Source organism: Pantherophis guttatus, chromosome 3 (genome assembly GCF_059756535.1).
Source record: "Pantherophis guttatus breed Tessera chromosome 3, ASM5975653v1, whole genome shotgun sequence".
Classification (NCBI taxonomy): domain Eukaryota; kingdom Metazoa; phylum Chordata; class Lepidosauria; order Squamata; family Colubridae; genus Pantherophis; species Pantherophis guttatus.
In genome coordinates this window covers 58,331,418-58,352,529 of record NC_142065.1, presented here as the reverse complement: position 1 = coordinate 58,352,529, position 21,112 = coordinate 58,331,418, and the positions used below count along the sequence as shown (strand labels likewise).

Genomic DNA, 21,112 nt, shown 5'->3' with positions numbered 1-21,112 from the left:
TTTGAACCATATATATAAAATAAACTTCCTTGCATGCAGAAACTCTCGGTACTATTACATAGGGCTTCCAGACATTTTCCTATACAAACAATAGGCATTGCACTTAGATTTGGCAATGCTATTATGTCTTCAGCTTTCAGACTGAGTTGTACAACCATTGTACATCAGCAGTATTCAAGATTTGATCATCTCTCTACCTCAAAAAAGTTTTTTTGTTCCATGGTGCAATAGGAAATGGTGGCATAGAAATTATGTTGGTGAGTAATATAATGGGGAACTGGATTGCCTTAACACTCTCTTTTTTCCACAGACTCTTCATCTTTATCTGAAGTTCTTTATCCTCATATTCCGTATCTCAGAGATATACAGCATCTTTTTTTCTCCCTAGGAAGTGACCCAAACACGTGGGTTCTTGGAACTCTCAGAACAGGCAATGCAAATTATTTTGCAGAGTGACTGTTTGGCTATTGATGAGGTGAAGCTGATCCATACTGTACGAGAATGGGCTCATGTTGGGTCTGTAAGTACTGATAGTTTAGATGGGGTGGGAGTGCGTGGAATGGCCCAAGGTTTAAGTTTTTTTAAAAAATAAGCTTCATAGAACTAGAGATAATTCTCCTCAAATACTTAATGGTAGTCAGTGATAATAAAACAATATTATGATAACAATAAACTTGTTATGATAACAATAGACATGTTGAAATAACAGCAGGGATAACATCATTAAGTAAAAATAGCACAAGATAATGATAAAATAGAAGGAGAATAAAAAACTAATAATCCTGTAGTCCCTGAAAAAGTATAATAAAAGAAGTTTTAGAACCCTGCCGGATAGTTTCCATCTCAAACCCATATGAAAAACTGGATTAGAATGAGTCCAAATGTTTACAAAAGCTGTCTACAATTGAGAAGGTATTCCTCAGTTTAGTCTTATACAAAAATATCAGGTTCATGTTAAGCTATGTACAAAATATATGTTGCTGTTGCCTCTTTTAAGTTTTCTGATTTCTGTTAATCAGAACAGCACCATCTCTTAATGCACGTGTCCCCAACCCCTGGTCCCCAGACTGGTACCGATCCACGGCCCATTGAGGATCGGGACACATAAGCGGAAGTGGCAGGCATGCCCACCAAACTATCCCCTCTCACCCATCACCTCTGGTACCACCGGTCCGCAAAGCTAGACAGGTTGGGGACCAGTGTCTTAATGGGACTTTTATTGCAGTGTTTCTATAAACAGAATCTAGCCCTGGGTAATTTCAAATATCAGAATAGGCAATCTTAAAGAGTGCATTGTTCCCATCCTTTTCAGGGGCTTGTCAATATCCTCAGGCTACAAAAGCTGAAAAGCTGAAGGATATGCTGATATCCTTCAGGAAAGCTGGTTCTGTGATAACAGATCAGCTGATTCCTTGGCTATTTCTAATTCTATTAAAAATAATGACATATCATAACTTTTGGGCAATATGTGGCATCTTTCACTTATCTTTGGTGCCCTGTAGGAGGGGAACCATGTTAGTCTATGATAGCAAAAAATCAGAAGTCTGGTAGCACCATTTCTGACAAACACATTTCATTATAAGATATAAGCAGCGCCTTCTGCTCTTTTGATATTTCGGGTGCATATATAGTAAATGTTTTTTTTTTCAGAATCCTATACAGTAGTCCTTGACTTATGACCACAATTGAGCCCAAAATTTCTGTTGTTAAGTGAGATATTTATTTTTCCCCATTTTACGACTTTTCTTGCCACAGTTAAGGGAATGCAAAAGGGACCTTGGGACACAGTGACGGTCATAAGTATGAACCAGTTGCCAAGCATCTGCATTTTGATCACATGATCATGGGGGAGGCTACAAAGGTTGTAACTGTGAAAAATGATCATAAGTCACTTTTTTCAGAGCTGTTATAACTTTGAACGGTCACTAAATGAGCTGTTGTAAGTTGAGGATTACCTGTATTGTAATTAGAGCTGGAATTGTAGGACCAACAAATAGAATAGCTATTTATATAGTCGCTTTGAATTTCAGTATTGAGCTGAGAAATGGCGGGTATGCTAGCCAACAACAATTCTATTTTGTCTTTTCTTGTCTTGTCTTATTATTATTCTATTATTTTATTCTATTATTTTATTTTATTTTATTTTTTTACTAATTTATTTTATTATTTTATTATTATTCTTTTCCGTCTTTATTATTTGAAGCCGTTCTAAATTGTGCTCACTCCCTGCAGGCTGTGCTTGATAGGACAGTGCATGACATGGCACGAACTGTGGTGCCACAGCTCCGTCTGGCTCTGCTGTCCCCAAGGGAACTGACCTCTCTGGAAGAAGAGAACAAAAAAGACCAGATGATTCCGGTGAGGGGGGCTATCAGCCTCTGTGTAGTTTCTGCATGCATTTGAGACCTGACACATTCCCATTCAGCTTCTACCACTTTTGTCATTTCCTTGGCTTGCGTGTTCTTACGTTATAGCCCTCTTCTTCCATTTAAGGAGGTGAATTAACTCACACAGGATAGGGCCTCTGGTGGTCTCATCCATTTGATTGGAAATTCTATGTTAGAATATCCATCAGAGGAATTTTTTTAAAAAAATTTGAAATACCACACCCCACCAAAACAGATGGTGGCAGCAGAATGGTAGAAATGAATAGAGCTTTTTGCCATCTGTGTCAGAAGTTCACAGAATTTACTGTGTTCTCAAAAGTTGTACAGAAATCTTATCATATTTGGGAAGGATGCGTTTGTAAAAAGTTGTTATATATTTAGGTAAACCATTTATTAGGAAAATTGCATAAACAAAAAGAGAGAGAGAAGATGTTAAAAATTCATGTCATAGCAAGTGCAAATTTTGGGGGTTATTTTAAAAAAAGAATCGCACTGATGAATTAAAAGAAACAAATCGGTTAAATTTAAACCTCCCACTGATTTGTCCAGTCTTGCTTAGAAAAACTAAGCACAGCACAAGTACAAACAAATTTCAAACAAAACATATTAAAGAAATACTGGCTGAACAGTCCACTGTTGCCATAATAGATTGCTTAACGACATTTTGTGGGGTGTGAGTGTGTGTGTGCAATGGGAAGGATTCAATGGATTAATCTCAGAGCCGACATGTCTGGCTGGCTACCCACTGAACAGGAACTATTCAAACTACAATCCTTTGTGGCATATCCCAGTTGTAAATAAGTAATCCCAACATTGCAGGGAAAGGCTTTAGTGACTAAGAAAAGAATAACTAGTAAATTGGCAGGGGATGTCCTCTCTGCCTTTGAGAAAGAGACGCATCCATTTTCCATGGCACCTCTGTAACTTATTCTGAATGTGTTACCTATTAAGTTCCATTCTACATAGTACCAGTTCAAATATTCTGTAACTCTTTTGTCCCCTCCTAGGTAGAGAGTTTTGCTGAGGCCTGGAAAACCCATGCTCTGTGGAAGAGGCGTGGGATGCAATCCTCATGCCAGCGCCGGCGTGGCACATTGCCTCGAGTCCATCATCGCCACCTTGACCCCCAGCATAAGTGACATGATATCCTTGGGATGAGAGAGGAAGCAGCACTTTTCGTGCCCAGCCAAGGGCCAGTTTGGTCTAGTGATTAAGGCACCAGGCTAGAAACCAGATCTAGTCCTGCCATAAGCATGAAAGCTGATTGGGTGATTTTGGGTCAATCACTCTCTTTCAGTCCAACCCACATCACAGGATTGGTGCTATTGTGGGGAAAATAGAAGGAGAAAGGAGTACTAGGTATGATCACTGCCTTGAGTTACTTATAAAAAAAACCCCTTTCTTTGATATGGGCTGCTGCTTTTGGTTTTCCCTTGGATGCTGTATGTCAGGGGTCTCCAACTTGGCAACTTTAAGACTTGTGGACTTCAACTCCCAGAGTTCTTCTGTATTCTCCAAGTCATTGAGCTACCTAGCAACCAGGCACTCAAACAAATAAATCTAGGCAGGGCCTGGATCTTGATCCAAAGCAGCCTGGGTATGTGGCATTTACTTGATTGGAACAGCAGATACATTATGTTAATAGCCACAGCAGAGTCAGATCTGATTCACTTTGAATTCTGAGAGTTGAAGTCCACAAGTCTTAAAGTTGCCAAGGTTGGAGACCCCTGCTGTATGTACATAATCGGGTTCAGAATTTGGGGTTGATCTGCTGTTCCTTCCAGCCAAGATGAACAATTTAATTTTTTTAAAAAGAGCTTTTAATCATCAAGGAAACTTTTCAGCTCTGTGGCCATTTCTTGTATTAATTCCTCCACTTTAACCCATTTGCCTCCATTTGCTATTAAAGATGGTGCTGCCTTGTCTTCCACACTATCTCTTCTGTTCCTTTTGAGCAAATAGCTATACTCCAGTCATAGGGCCCATCCCACCAGCTCTTTGTTGTACCTATTAAATATTTGCCTTCCTGTCTGAAGATCACTGTACAATCCTTTTGCAAACAAATGCCAAACATTTTAGAGTGATTACACTTGGGAGAGTGATTTTGTAACAATCTGAACCCTTTCTGAAAATGCCTGCTCTTGATTGGACTACTGCCCTTATCCTTTATAGAAATATATTTTTATATGGACCCTTTTGTGTGGAACATATAATGGTTCACATAAGCAGCACTAATAGCAATCTATTGATTTATCATTGTGTGTGTTTTCTTTTTAAAGACCAATATTTTTTTTTAATGTGCTAGATTAGAAGCAACTTCCTTGCTGCACTGTCTCTTACAAACAGCTCTGTAGAGAAGTGCATACTGGGGGCGGGGGGGGGGGGAACGGAGGGAGGGGGTCAAGGTAACCTGATCAAGTAAATGACTTGTCCCACCAGCGTGCATTAAGAATTCAAAGTGAATCAGATCTGACTCTGCTGTGGCTATTAACATAATGTATCTGCTGTTCCAATCAAGTAAATGTCAGATACCCAGGCTGCTTTGGATCGAGATCCAGGCCCTGCCTAGATTTGTTTGTTTGAGTGCCTGGTTGCTAGGTAGGTCAATGACTTGGAGAATATAGAAGAAAGAAACCTCTCCTTCACCCTGTTGCAATATATTGAATCACCTGATTCAGGCATTGCTTCTCCTGTGTGTGAAAATGAGAGTGGGAGTAAGATTAGCCAACAGTACATGGATAATGCAGTTATGATCTAAAATAGCAAATATTTTGCAAAGAAGTAAACCAAGATCCACATTTATGAGCATTGTGTGATTTCTAAAAATGGTAAATGTAATTGTTTATGAGGCAGAGGGATTTAGAACAGACTGGCCTTATGGGGTTATATACTACATTTTGTTTCTTGCCATGATCTGAATTCAAACTGCCCTCTCTCCTTGGCTTTATTTGCCATTTTGGAAGTAGGTAGAAGATTCCTATTATGCTGTGGTATTTTATGTGTGTCCAAAGCACTTGTATTTAATTCTCAAAACAAATCTTAACAAATGCATTATTTAAAAAGCTACGAAGACATAAGACCTTTCAAATACTGAAAATATCTGAAACTACAGCAAAAAGTATAGAATAGCTTCATATAGCTCTTCAGAATTAAGTCCTTTTGTTAATAGATCACATCTGTTCTAATAGAATATTCTCTGGTTGCCCAACTGTACCCTTTTATTTATTCAAGTGGAAAATCCATTGAATTAATAAATGTGCTCCCATTTTGTTGTTTCTTACGTCAATTATGTAAGGCAGAGTACATTTGAATTTGGTTTTCCTATGTGTTCTGTTAATTAACACTATAATAATGGATTAGGTGATTCCATTGGTAGGAGATTTTATCACTTCTACTCTCTCAACTACTTCTTGACTCAAAATCAGCCTTCTTGAGTCTTGTTCCTCACATTAGTTGGTTTACAACAAACAGCCTTCTTTACCAACACAGCCGTTACCCAGTTAGACTATACTGAGTGGGGATGATTGGATGTATAGTCTAAAACATCTGGAAGATATCAGGTTGTGAAGGTGAGTCAAAGCCGACAATCCCTCCCCATTGCCATTTGCTTTGTGTGGCTTTACAGTAAGGCTGTTTAATTTTGCATGGTTGCTTATTACACATTGTTTTTTCTGTTCCCCCCCTCCTCCGCATGTATGCAGCTGTTATGTAAAAATGACTGTCTTATGCATACACAATCCATACACAGTATGAATATAGGTACAAAGCAAAGATTTCCCCTGTCCAGTCACTTCCAACTCTGGGGAGTGGTGCTTATCTCCATTTCTTAGCTGAGAGAGTCAGCGTTGTCCAAAGATATTTCCATCGATATGAATATACATGTATGCAATTACATTTGAGAATATAAATTCCTTAGGAGTTTCTCCACCCTCTCCTGCTTAGCAACATCAAATAATACACATCCTGACTTTCAGGCACTCCTTATAACACTCCAGGGACCAATTTATTCTCAATGCTGCATCTTTGAACTCAGCATCCATGCATACAATCATTCCCAGTGACCCTTAAACCAAACTTTTATTCAACCACTTTGTCTTCATCATCCACTGATCCCAGTCATGTTTAGAATAGAAAGGAACAGAACAGAATAACAAGAGTTAGAAGGGACCTTGAAGGTCTTCTAGTCCAACCCTCTTCTCAGGCAGGAAACCCTATACCATTTCAGGCAATTGGTTGTCCAATCTCTTCTTAAAAACCTCCAGTATTAAAGCATTTACAATTCCTGGAGGCAAGTTGTTCCACTGATTAATTGTTCTAACTGTCAGGAAATGAATCCTTAATTCTAGGTTGCTTTTCTCCTTGATTAGTTTCTATCCATTGCTTCTTGTCCTATCCTCAGGTGCTTTGGAGAAAAGCTTGACTCCCTCTTCTTTGTGGCAGCCCCTGAGATATTGGAACACTGCTATCATGTCACCCCTAGTCCTTCTTTTCATTAAACTAAACATACCCAATTCCAGCAACCGTTCTTTATATGTTTTAGCTTCCAGTACCCTAATCATCTTTGTTGCTCTTCTCTGCACTCTTTCTAGACTCTCGACATCTTTTTTACATCGTGGCGACCAAAACTGGATGCAGTATTCCAAGTGTGGTCTTACCAAGGCATTATAAAGTGGTATTAACACGTCACATGATCTTGATTCTATCTCTCTGTTAATGCAGCCTAGAACTGTGTTGGTCTTTTTGGCAGCTGCAACACACTGCTGGCTCATATTTAAGTGATTGTGTATGTTTAGTGTAGCTTTATTCACAGGAAGCACTTTCTACGGAACAAATAAGTAGCTGATTTCTGAGAACACCAGTTTATCAGTGCTCACTCTCTCTTTTCATTATTTTTCTCCTCCACAGCTTCCACTGCTCCATGAAACAAGAGAAGCAAAAAAGAAAAAAAAAGTGCCTTTGATTCATTGCCCTTATGAGATGCATTAGTCCCTGAAATCCTGATAGCATAGCAAAGCTGCATTTTAAGATATTCCCTCAGAATGGGCATGAATCAGGGAGACAGAACAGTGGAATAGTGACAGGTAGTTAGGTTCTCCAGTGAGAAAGAAAATGTCCCAAAGCACAGAATGATCTCATTGGAGTTTCTTAGGAGATGTAGAGGAAGGAACTGAAATATTAGTTTTCAAGGGGTGGTGAGGAAGTGGAATTTTTAGGCTTTGGCAGTCCATTTTTGCTGATGTGCTGCTGACTTCAATACAGTAGGCAAAGATGTCTGTCAAGCAGACATGCAGTAAAATTATCATATGGTACTTTTAAAAAAATAAATAAATCTGAAAGCAGAAACCGGAGTGGCCTTGTTTTGGCTTCACTGAGACATACAAGGAACTGGATACACAGTATGTAATTGTTATACGGTAGATGTTATCTTGATTTTGACAAATAAGGTAATGCACACAAATCCTTGTATCATGATAAAAAAGTTTCAAGAGTTGTCCACTGTGGCTTCTATTCCATCCACTAGGGGCTAATGGGCACTGTGACATAAATGGAAACTGTCAGTGTAGGGTTGTCTAGTTTATGTGATCAGTTTCCTGATACATGATGGGTTTTCAGCTGTACCAGCTGTATCTGTATGTATATACCGTATTGGCTAAATTTCTCTTTATATTAGCTTATTTATAATTCTGTTAATTATATTGGCATATTTATAATTATAAACCATCTTTATATTTAATTCATACATAGCAATAATCTTTCTTCATCTAATTTCTACCTCTTATCTCTAACCATTCATAAAATCTATTCCATATCAAGTAATATTCTGTGTCTCCTTTTCTTTTATTTTCAAAGTCAATCTGTCTATCTTTGCTCAGTCTAATATTTTCTGAATTACATCCTCATCAGATGGAGTGTTCTCATTTTTCCAATATTGTGCAAATACAATCCTTGCTTCTGTCAGTACATGCAAAACTAAATATATAGTCCCTTTTATCATAACCCTCCGGCATTATACCCAACAAAAATATTTCTGGTTTCAGGTCTATATGTTGCTTAATCATCTTTTCCAACCAAGTATGTATTTTCTTCCAATATTTTCTTGCTTTCATACAAGTCCACTACATATGATAATAAGTACCTGGGATCTGATTACATTTCCAACATTTGGCAGACATTTTTGCCAATCTTGCCAGTGGCAAATGCCACCTATAAAATATTTTATAAAGATTTTATTTTAATGCACTCTTGTATGCCACCTAGAGTCGTGTGAGATGGCTGGCCATATAATGTGATAGATAAATACAGAAAACTACATAATGAAGTTAAAGAGTCTCTCTATTTTTACTGGATGAAATTCTATGGAACATGTACATTTTCTTGTTATGCAGAATTATTAATAAACCAGACCAGATAAGTAATATTCTGCAGACTGAGCAAATTTTACATTCTAGAAGGCAACTTTTTACTCTTTCCCATATGTACTCCTTCCCATATTTCCTATTCCTAGATTAGGAAGCCTTAATTAATACCAGACTTTTAAAGGATATGATGTCACAAATTTGATTAGAGAACCATTTTCTTATTTCTTCCTACTCCATGCATATTCCTGTTCTTTGACAAAATCAGGAACTGAGAACCAGACTAACAGAGAGAGAGAGAGAGAGAGATCAGCTGAGGAACAGTGCTTGGTTCAAAATTACCCATTGAGTTTCGGTGGAGATTCTCAGTCATCCAGGTCATAGTTGTCTCAAAGGTGTTTTTTTTCTTTAAAAGGCAACTGAACTGGGTTTTTTTTTCCTTTGAGGAAGAAAAAAGCTTTAAAAAAACCCAGTTCAGCCTTTTGAAGAAGAAAAGCAGCTTTGAGATATCCACTGAGTTTCATGACAGTGATCTCACATGTAGATGGGTAAGATGGGATGAGATCTAGAGGCAGAAATAAGGGAGTTGAGGTCAATATGAAAGTTATGAAAAGCAAGGCATCTGTTAAACCACCGAGTTCTTTGCTAGATATTAACTATTTGTCTCAATTTTTGATTGCCCTCTAGTGGCCATTTTGGGGCAACACCTACTTTAGGTCAATTTACATTTTAAATCAGGAGAAGAATCATTTCATTGCTTCTTGATCCTATCCATTCTAGAAGTTTGGTGGATATCACAATTCACTGAAATCTAATTTCATTGTATTAAATCCAAACTTTTTTATTTATTTATTTATTTGTCAAGAACGTATTAGGTAACATATATAAACATGAATACATAAAATAGATACAAATAGAGGAAACATTAGGACAAGGACGGTAGGCACGCTGGTGCTCTTACAGACCTGTTAGGAATGGGGTGAGGTCAACAGTAGACAGTCTTAGGTTAAAATTTGGGGGGGGGTTGGGTGAAACCACAGAGTCAGGTAGTGCATTCCAGGCATTGACCACTCTGTTGCTGAAGTCATATTTTCTGCAATTCGAGTTTGGACTGACTCACTAAGTTTCTAACTATTGTGTGCTCGTGTATTGTTGTGATTGAAGCTGAAGTAGTCATTGACAGGTAGGACATTGTAGCAGATAATTTTATGAGCTACGCTTAGGTCATACCGAAGGTGGTGTAGTTCTAAGTTTTCTAAGCCCAGAATTTTGAGTCTGGTGGCATAAGATATTTTCTTGCAAACAGAAGACTGGAGGACTCTTCTTGTGAAATATTTCTGAACACGTTCAATTGTATTAATGTCCAATATCCAGTGCGGGTTCTAGACAGATGAGTTGTATTCGAGAATTGGTCTAGCAAATGTTTTGTATGCTCTGGTTAGTAGTGTGATATTACTGGAGAAGAAGCTACACAAGATTAGGTTTACAACTCTTAATGCAATGGCAATGTTGTTACAGTGGGCTTTGGCGCTTAGATCATTAGATATGAGTACTCCAAGGTCCTTGACAGAGTGAGAGTCATCTACAACAGTGGTCCCCAACCTTTTTATCGCCGCGGCCCGCTGAGTGCGCGCAGGGGTGGGGGCACGGCCCAGGAGCTTTTGCGCACGGCCCATTGTGCACGGCCCAGGAGCTTTTGCGCACGGCCCAGGAGCCTTTGCGCTGCAGCGTTCATGTCCCCCGGCTGCTGCGCGGCCCGGTGCCAGGTACTCCACGGCCCGGCACCGGTCCGCGGACCGGGGGTTGGGGACCACTGATCTACAAGGTTGTGTCAACTCAGCTTGTATTTTGTGTTCTGGTTCTTTTTGCCAATGAATAAGACAGAGCATTTGTTGGTTGAGATATGGAGATGCCACTTGTTTAACTATTCCAACACAAAGTCAAAGGTATTTTTGAAGGGTAGCAGCATTGTCGGTGGTGTTAAATATTTTTACATCATTGGCGAACAGAACGCAGTTGCTTATAATATGATCACAAACGTCATTTATGTATAGTATGAAGAGTGTTGGTCCTAGAACGCTGCCTTGGGGGACACCGCTATTAACAGGTGGCAGGATTTGATAGGCCGCTTCCTATTTTGACCACTTGTCTGTTTGACAGGAACGCAGCTATCCAATTATGTAGGGGTCCAGAGATTCCATAGGATTTTAGTCTTAGAAGTAGTTTGTCATGTACCACTGAATCAAAGGCTTTACAGAAGTCTATGTAAATTGTGTCTATTGCTTTGCCCTGATCAAGATTTATAGTCCATATGTTTTTGCAATGTAGAAGTTGTAGATTACAAGATAATTTTTTTCTGAAGCCAAATTGTTTATTAGAGAGTAGGTTGGTAGTTTCTAGGTGGAGGGTAAAGTAATAACTTCCCATCACATTTTGTGACTTCAGCATCAAATCGTTCTCCCCCCCCCCCCATCTCTGTCCAAGCCTCTAACTCCTTTTCTGAAGATCTGGAAAATTTTTATATTGTTATGCTCTTGGTTTTGCCTTAAAATAAATACTGCACTTAGCCAATACAGCTAGCTTTTACAGTATTTGTTTTGTTTCTTCTGCCCTCTAGTGGTAGAAGCAAATGCTGATGTAACACTAAGCAAATATCTGCTAGAATCTTCAAGCTTGGATTAGCAAAAAGAAACAGGTTAATCAAAACTTCAAATACATTTCCCAGTTATTCCATCTCTTTCCACTCCAAGGATTTTTGTGGGGTAAAGAAAAGTGAATAATGGTGGGAAAACATACAATAATTATAAATAATTAACAAGGACAGATGACCTTTCCTTCTGATACTCAGTTTGAGATCGACCAAATGTACAATAATAATTTTCTTTAAAAGAATCCAATAGTTCTGAGTTAAATTTAGTTTTTTTAAAAATGTGCCAAATAGGAGGAAAAATATTGAACTTTAAATGAATGGGAGGATAAAGGCAAATTTTAATATTGAAAGGAATTATGCGTACTGCTATGTCTATTGAGGCAAAAACAATAATTATTCAGAGTCAAGTTGTAGTTTATAGAGAAACTCTATAGAGTCTATAGACTCTGATATAGTTACTTTTTAGGATCTTTCTGGTATAATTATTCATACCTGATATGAACTTATTATGTGCCATCAGGTCAGGGTCAACAGTTAGTGACCACATAGGTAATTTTCTCAATGATGACCCATTTCTACCCTGATCTTTTGGTCTTCAAGGACATATTAAAATGGAAGTACATGAAGATCAGATCATATGCCTTTTTAAACCTATGTATGAACTTCCTTGGGGAAATCATGTACACTGTGTGCAATTCTGAATTTAAATTGTGTTCATTTAAAAATTGAGATAATTCATGCTATTATTAACAGAACTTTTGAGATCCAACCAGTCAAGATTTCAGAGAAAGATCTGGCTGAAGGCAGATGTTCCCATGTTTCCTTAGACACAGCTTATGCCTGAAGATCAGAGTCCTATCCTTCCTAGTTCTCATGTTCCTCCAGTTTTTTTCTTTATACAATATTCTTGTACCTTAAAAGACAAATTCTTAAAAGACAAATTGCACCAAGACAAATTCCGTGTGTGTCCAATCACACTTGGCCAATAAAGAATTCTAATCTAATCTAATCTAATCTAAAATTGTGCCTTCTTGTGCCACCTGCTTTCCGCTTTTCTGTTGCCAGATCAAGCTGGCAAATTTCACTAGTATTTCATACTTTGTAAAACCGTGCTTATCAATATCTTTCCTACAATACACAGGGAAGCAAACAGGTATTCCAAATTGCCTATAATGGCTGATGGACCATGATCTTCCTCAGCTCTTTAATTTGTTTTTTTCCCCTGCAGATTGGTTGGATCAAACTGAAAAAGTAAGGAAAATCCCAATCTGTCTCTCTTGAACGCTTTTTCCTAGTTGTGACTGCATATTGACCCAGTTCAGAATCTCTGCAGGAATTCCAAACTACCATAAGATAAATTCCTGGCTATTTGATAAGTTGCCCTATGGATTTTTAAGCAGACTACTATTGTTGTTGTACATGCAACCATAGAAAACAGGCTACCTGCAGGTGGTGCTGCCTGGCCATGTTTCAAATGGAATATAATCATTGATCCACCCTGGCAAAAGCCACACAAAATTGTTTCTGATTCCTCTCATCTGTACTGAGGGCTTTATAATCAAGGCTGCATATTTTTCTTCTGGCCTCATCAGGGGTATGATATTAACTCTCTTCCAGGATATGTGACATATGCATGGGGGGGATGATGCCTGTTTCTGCCTTTCCACTCCACCTCTCTATGTTAACAGGGAAGGAGCGGCTATCCCTACACAATTGGAAACCCGATTTGTGCAGGCCTTCTGGTCCTCTGGAGGTTTTGTGGTCCACCAAATGTTTTTCTACCCTCATTACAGACCTTACTGATTTACAGAAAAAGGGCGCAGATGCAGGAGAGAATATTGCCCTCAAGCTCCGTGCATATGTTTTGCAAGTGTACCTGGCTGCTATAGATCACTGAGAGATAACTGCTGCTTTGCCTGTATTAAATACTCCTCCTCTCCTCTTCCTCCTCCTCCTCCTCCTCCTCCTCCTCCTCCACAATCTTAAGCCACCAGGCATGCTACTCTCCCCTCCCCTTATCTACTTTATGTGTTACAAAGAGCAGAGGCTAGATTGAGAGAAAGACTTGCTTGCAAGAGCCAGCTACAATTGGCCTGAGACCGTTTGTTATCTGAGACAATGGTGACATCTTCTCCAATCCATAATACGAAGAAACCGGATGAATTTAGCTCTTTTTTTACGACAGTTGCTGCTGAAACTCCACAGATAGAGTTGGAGAGTATTAAGTAATAATAACAATAAAGAATTAGATGAACGTTCCTCATTTTGACTGCTGTGTAATTTCTTAAACTTCTTCATGGAAATATCTCTAAAATGATCATCCTCGATGTGCTAGCTTCCATTTCATTTGAGATTGCATGCATCAGGACTATAGCAACCAGAATTCCAATCAGCATGGTTCTGCGGAATTATAGTTAACTTGAGGTTAGAAAGTAAGATTATGTATTTTAAAAGGTAAAAGCAAAAGAAAGTGAAAAGTGAGGAAATGATGATTAACAAGGAAACTTTCATTGAGTAATATAATCCGCCCAACACATCTACAAAGTTATTTTGCCTTATTCAGGGACTTTTTTCTTTCGCTTATCTTCAGTAAATGCATGCTACTTTCTAATAATCTATATTTTTACTAGAAGAAAGGGGGGGAAAAGTTTTGCCTGTGAAGAAGCCAAAATAGAAAAGAGCTAAAGGTAAAGGTTCCCTCGCACATATGTGCTATTCGTTCCCAACTCTAGGGGGTAGTGCTCATCTCCATTTCAAAGCCGGAGAGCCAGCGCTGTCTGAAAACGTCTCTGTGGTCATATGGCCGGCATGACTAAACACCAAAGGCTCATGGAACACTGTTACCTTCCCACCAAAGGTGGTCCCTATTTTTCTACTTGCATTTTTTACGTGCTTTCGAACTGCTAGGTTGGCAGAAGCTGGGACAAGTAATGGGAGCTCACTCCGTTACGCAGCACTAGGGATTCGAACCACTGAACTGCCGATCTTTTGATCGACAAACTCAGCATCTTAGCCACTGAGCCACCACATCCCGCAGAAAAGAGCTACTTTTCTCTAATTGGAAATAGGAAAAAGAACAATAACCCCAACTCTGTTTTTGTGTCATTGTGGCTTTTTCCAATATCACTTCATCCTGAATTTTCCTTATGGTCATTTATCTAGTTTTTTGGACCAGCTTGCTCTTATTTATATTTATATTGCAGTTACAAATATTTATATTTATCCTCGGAATGGCTTGGGAAAGTGTGACAGCTGCCAGCATCCTGTACACATCCAGTGAATTTTTAAAAACATTATTTGTAAACATATTCTTGAGCGCAGATCTAATCAGTAATCAAATGCCAGGCTTATTTACATTCTGGAAAATGCGCTGCTGCTTTCTTGTTTTGCAGCTGTGATTGCTGCTCTTTTGTTCTAGGCAAATGAACCATATGGGCAAAGAGGGGTCTATGATAAGCCACTGGCCTTAGTACAGCACTTAGTACAGCCTCCCCAGATGGCTGGGGTTGGTTAACTACTATTTCCAAAGAACAAATTGTCAATTGATTTTGTAGCCATCTTAAAGCAATTTTTCCCGTGCTAGGGCCACACAGGGAGGGAGCAGCCCTTCCCATCCCGTGTAAAGATGAAGCAGATGGCTGAGTTTAAGGATTGCCTGGAAAGATCTGAAGTGGGTAAGGGAGAGGCTATCCTCAAGAAGCAGGGAGACCTAGCAGAGGAACACCAGGGAGGTCTGAGCTAGGAATGTTGTTTATGATTCTGCTCAACTATAGCACACCAATACAAGTGCAGGGGAAATCCCAGAGGTAGGTGCATTCTGGTTTTTCGTATTTACTGAAAGAGGGTGGGATCTGTGTTCAGGCAGCAAAAGAGAGAAACAGGTTAGATGCCTTTTTGCAAGAGGGCTCAGGGCCTTCTAGATGGACAGCTCCTTCTGCCAATCTAGTTGTGCCTACTAGATTACTTTCCCTCTTCATCAGCTTTACAGCAGTTAAAAAAAAGATGAAAGATGATGATACCTGGAAACTCCCTCCCATAAAAACCTCTGGAAATGCCCTAAAGATCTAAAATCCTATACTCATTATTTTGAACATCTGAATTAGAATGCTTACAGCTGTGGTCATAGTCACCCTTTCTTTCCTATATATTTCTTAGATACTGGTACCTGTAAGATTATAAAGGTAGGGTACATATTTCTCCTCCCTCCTTCCTACCCCCATTTAATGTTAGTCTTGGACTCTCTCATCACAGAATTCTTAAGGTATTGTCCACACCACCTTGTCTAATTACCAGAAGGAGCAGCCAAACTATGCTTGGAGAGAGGTGCTGCTTCCCACAAGGTTGAATAATAGTCTCACCAAAACTACTCCAAATTCAACATCCTGCTTAACAAAAAGACTTTTAATACTTCCTCCATTGTTTGATTCTGTGATTTGGGCTACTCCCAAATTCATTCTTCCCCCCTTCCATGATACCTTCCACTGGGATTGGGATAGAAGTCCAATCCTTGGTCCTTTGGACAATAGGTTGGGGGAATCTGCTTTAATTTTGTCTGTTGAAAGCAAGCTAGTCTATGAGGTGGGGGTTTGTTAAACAAGGGATAAATCCAAAGTTGTAAGGTAGCCTTTGACTTACAACAGTTCACTTACTGACCATTCAAAATTACAGTGGCCCTGAAAAAAGTGACTTATGACCATTTATCACACTTATGACCATTGCAGTATCCCCATGGTCATGTGATTTACATTCAGATGCTTGATAAGTGACTCACATTTACGACGGTTGCAGTGTCCTGGGTCATGCGATCACCTTTTGCAACTTTCTGACAAGCAGAGTCAATGGGGGAACCAGATTCACTTAACAACCGTGTTACTAATTTAACAACAGCAGTGATTACTTAACAAATGGGGCAAGAAAAGACATAAAATGGGGCAAAACTCACTTAACAAATTTCTTGCTTAGCAACATAAAGTTTGAGCTCAATTAAGCTGAGGACTACCTGTATTAGTATAATCTCTAAATATCATGGCACATGAAAAGATTAACTAAATTTGTGAGAATTGATAGCTATTTTTATATAGTGAATTGTTAAAATGTGGTATGGTTATCTATTGATTTAAGAAGCTCCATGAATATGTATTGGAAGAGTCTCTCTCTTATTCCCTGAACCCTGAGGAAGTTTATCTAACTTTGGCCATTAAATTTCACTTTTGTTCATACTGCGGGGAAGGGAGTTCCAAAGGACATTAATCGTAACATGAAACTTACCTTACTTCATTTAGAACAATATCTATGTCTTCAGCAGAGGTGGGTTTCAGCAGGTTCTGACCAGTTCTGAAGAACTGGTAGTGGAAATTTTGAGTAGTTCGGAGAACCGGTAGTAAAAATTCTGATTGGCCCCGTGCCCATCTATTCTCTGCCTCCCAAATCCCAGCTGATCGGGAGAAAATGGGGATTTTGCAGTAACCTTCCCCTTTTACGCCCACCAAGCCACACCTACCAAGCCATACCACGCCCACCAAGCCACACCCACAGAACTGGTAGCAAAAAATTTTGAAATCCACTACTGGTCCTTAGGATAGATAAGCAGTGCTCAGTGATATTTTTGATAAAAAGGATTCTGTCTTGTTTGTAACCTTTTTACAAAAGTGGAATTTGGAGAATTTCTTGTTTTTATTTCAGTCTTTCTCTTTCTTTTCAATACTAATCCTTGGAAGTACAACCCACATAGCTCATTAGAATTTACTTCTAAATAAGTATGCTTGAAATTCCTGCTTGCTTTTCTCTTTCTCCTCAAGCCATGTTTGGTGTTAATTATGTTTTTCAAGTAAATCCAATAATCTTTTTGGCAAACAATGAGGTAGGGGTGGGATCTAGCCATTAAATGATCCACAAATCTTGCCAAGACTGGCAAGATTTATACAAACCATGATTATGTTTCTTTCATGTTGTGACAGCATTCTGTTCTGGATCTGGCTGAGAAATGTGGCACAGTGAACACTCTCCTCCTTTCCCTCACACAGAGACAAACACACATTCAGCATGGAATCTCACTCAGCAATGGTGAGAAAACTATCGTTCTTCCATCTCCAGACAAGATAGAAGCCCAGTATTTCACTGTGCTACTTGGTGCAATCAGGCATGTCAGCCGATGATCAGTGATTGATTGAAGGCTTCAATAAGGCTGCTGCAGCAAGGGTGGGTACCCACCAGCTGAATGACTCATCATATTCAAGATGGGTTTTTTTTAACTCTCCCCATCCTGCTGCCTATACAGTCATTTAGTTGTTCTGTGAAAGATGGTAATTATGAACATCTTTGGATTTGATTCTTCCTCCTCAAATTTCCTCCCCCCCCACGCACGCATGCACACCCACAAACACACACACACGTGGGCAGCATGAGGCATTCCCATGATAACCATCTGGTAGACTGGAGCAGTGTGAGGAAGTCAGCTGGTCTGTGGGTGAGACACCCTAGTGAGTCTGGCTTTGCTAAGACTTCCAGTTCTGTTCAGTCAGGGAGTAAGCAGCTCTGAAGTCAAATGCTGGGTGAGAGGGGAGGGGGTGGGGAAGATGATGTGGTCTTCCTCTCCCATTAGAAAGCCACCCACGGTGTGATCCCAAGAACATGTCTGCACATTTGTGCACGCCCTCAAAGGTACATATTTCTTCAGCCTCTAGGAAGTATACACACACCCAGAGCAAACTTGAGATATTCCCTCTGGAGGCTACAATGAGTAATTATAATGTTCGCAAGAGAAATAATAGTAGTTATAATAATGTGTTTTGCCTTGTCCTTGTCTTTGATTACAGCATCCTATCTTTTAATTTTCTCTAGTCTTCTTTCCTTCTTAATCTTACCCTATGAAAAAGTTAGGAGAGTCAAAGTAACTTTCATAATAATGAGTCACTGAAATACAGCTTCCAGTCCTTTCTTTGGGTATAGAAAGCCCAAGAGAGTACTTATATTATTATTGTGATTAAATTCATTTCTAATATACTTTTTGGGTTAATGATCTAAATTATTATTAGGTTATAATGTTTTCGCCCCAAATGCTTGCTGAGCTCCTTCTTCAGAAACAGGTGAGCAAAATGGGCCCAAAATTACTCTGATTAGCAGCTATTTTTCTTTAGAAGGAATGAACTAGAAATGTTTCCCGAGCCAGCGAGGCCCCAGGAATGAATTGGAAGCAAACAAGCCAGGAGATAAAGCGGTAGGCGGGTGTTTTCCTGCCTCAGTTGGTAACTGTTTCCCTAATAGAAAGAAAAACATACTTGAGGAGGGGGTTGAAGGCTCTAATTAGGAGGAAGAGGATTAGAATAGTGAAAAGGAGGCTTCTTTCTCTCTCTGACATGTGTATAGATCCCTGGGTTAATAGAAAGAAAGGGCTTTTGGGGACCGGAGGGAGAGCCTGTGTGGGAGGCTATCATCTCTCTCACCGATGCAGCTCAACTGCGCCTCCTGCCCATTATCAACTCAAGAGAGGATGGCCTCATTTAGCAATGGGGATTAGCTGAGCAGGCAACACTGCTTGGATCCAGCAGAACAATAAGCAGCCATCAGTAAACTTGGGAGTGTCGGACCGGCAGCTCCACAGCCTCTGTTGTCTTCACTAGCTCATTGCTTTCATGGTGTCATCTCTCAGGGGTCAGCAGATGGCAGCATCTGGTCAGTCTTGCTTTGCTTGGAGGGTTATCAGGATTGGACCTGCTGAGTATTCAGATGGGAAACCTCCAGGGAATTCCAGAGGAATAGGCTAGTTTGGGGAATTGATCAAACATCCTTGAAGAAAGCAATGGCAAAGCACTCCTGTAGGGCTGGCCAAGAAAACTGCATGGAAGTTTTCCCCAGGTGACCTCTTGAGTCACCTGAATAGAAATTTACGAAAGTTATGAATGGAGGGGCTAAGGCTAATGTGGCTTCTGCACTATATGTTTTTTGTGGCATCACAATTTTTTATTCACACATTTTATGGAATTTCTTCATATTATCATCTGTTGGTAAACTCTCCTGTGGTTTTTGAGGACTTTGTTGAGCCTGGAAGTAATGCAGTAAGCACAGATTTACCATAAGCTTGATGGTGGCATCATTTCATAACAAATTATCTTTCAGAATATTATTAAGTTTTCACTGTGTCTGGATAAGCAGATTTATATTTCAATAATTTAACTGAAATATTGTCAGAGTGATTTTTAATAACTGCTAGTCTTTATGTGTAAATTTTAAGACAAAGAAAAAAAGCTTTTTAGCTGCCATTTTAATAATTTGATTTCTTTTAATCAGACAGGAAACATAGCCAGATGAGATTTACTTTATTATAAGGTTACATTAACAGAATTTTGCAAGACTGAAAGTATATCTTTCCTTCCGTTCCCCTTTACAGCAGGGGTGAAATCCAGCAGGTTCTGACAGGTTCTGGAGAACTGGAGATTTTGAGCAGCTTGGAGAACCGGCAGCGGAAATTTAGTGTAGTTCAGAGATCCGGCAAATATCACCTCTGCTGGCCCCAGAGTGAGGTGGGAATGGAGATTTTGCAATATCCTTCCCCCAGGACTGGGGAGGGAATGGGGATTTTGCAGTATCTTTCCCCTGGAGTAGAATGGAGATTTTGCAGTATCCTTTCTCTGCCATGCCCACCAAACCACACCACACTACACCCACCAAGCCACACCCACAGAACTGGTAGTAAAAAAATTTGGATTTCACCACTGCTTTACAGCCCAAGAAACTAGGGAGGGTCTCTTCTGAGTCTCTTGCCTGCTGCCGGCTATGTTGCTTTTTATCTAACTCTTCCTTGGTTCTGTCTTTTTTTCCAAGGTCACTCCCACATACCAATTCAATACCCGAATGCTTTATCCTGCCCCCTAAGGCTCCTCTGGATCCATGTCCAATAAATATTCACTGCCTCACTCACAAAAACAATAGAAAACAAATTATGCTCTTTCCCCTGCATTATAAGCTTGATTTGTTTTATATTTCATGTGTCATAATGGTTAATCATGCTTGAACAAATATGTGCTGACCTTTATTTTTGAAAAAAATAATGTTCTGATTACTTGGATCTTCCCCAATGTATTCCAATCATATATGCACATCTCTATCCAAGATCATCATATTCTGATACATACTGTAGAAAAGCAATGATTTATTAGTTTTAGGACCCGTCTGTTGGAAGCAATCTTAATATAAGATAATATAGCTGGAAATCATTAAAATTAAAAGGGATGACTATAGAACATGGTTGATGACATAACTGGTGAAGATTCCAACAATTCTTAGTTTCCTAATAAACATTTATATAGATCTGAACTCATGAAGGAAAAAGCCCTATATATCCTAGTTACTTCATGAGATCAAGAAAGAAAAAGAACTCTTGCAAAAAAAAATATCTTGTTTTGCAAACTGGGTGCCAAATCATTTACATATCTTTGAAACACAGAAATTAGTATGTTTTATTAAATATGGTATAGATTAAGTGGGTCTTTTCATACTCCATAATCAAATTAATATTATAAGCAGAGATGCATTATTCTGTACTAACTCTTTAGAGAACAAGCCAATTTTCTTTTGTAGCAGTATGATTTCACATGATCAGCCAAATGGGTTATTTTTATCAGAACTAAGTTGTAAACATTTATTTTATTTGATAAGATTTTTCCAAGTTCCATTTATGTTTACTATTAAAATAAAATTCTTCACAAATTCCAGCCTTATTT

The 21,112-nt window shown here is 39.1% G+C and overlaps 2 protein-coding genes across 3 annotated transcripts in view; both read left to right on the top strand.

Annotated features, from left to right (window-relative positions):
* The window catches only part of BTBD19 (BTB domain containing 19), a 55,172-nt gene extending 50,529 nt beyond the window's left edge, over nucleotides 1-4,643 (top strand). For both annotated transcript variants that reach the window (XM_087889657.1, XM_034414968.3), the window contains exons 6-8: nucleotides 389-520; nucleotides 2,233-2,358; nucleotides 3,395-4,643. In XM_087889657.1, the coding sequence (XP_087745783.1) occupies nucleotides 389-520; nucleotides 2,233-2,358; nucleotides 3,395-3,526 (390 nt within the window). In that variant the 3' untranslated portion in view covers nucleotides 3,527-4,643. The remainder of the gene's footprint in view (nucleotides 1-388; nucleotides 521-2,232; nucleotides 2,359-3,394) is intronic.
* A 10,337-nt stretch (nucleotides 4,644-14,980) lies between these two features.
* Nucleotides 14,981-21,112, top strand: part of EIF2B3 (eukaryotic translation initiation factor 2B subunit gamma) — a 99,773-nt gene continuing 93,641 nt past the window's right edge. The window contains exon 1 of the mRNA XM_034414965.3: nucleotides 14,981-15,199. The gene's annotated coding sequence lies outside the window, so the exon portion shown is untranslated. The remainder of the gene's footprint in view (nucleotides 15,200-21,112) is intronic.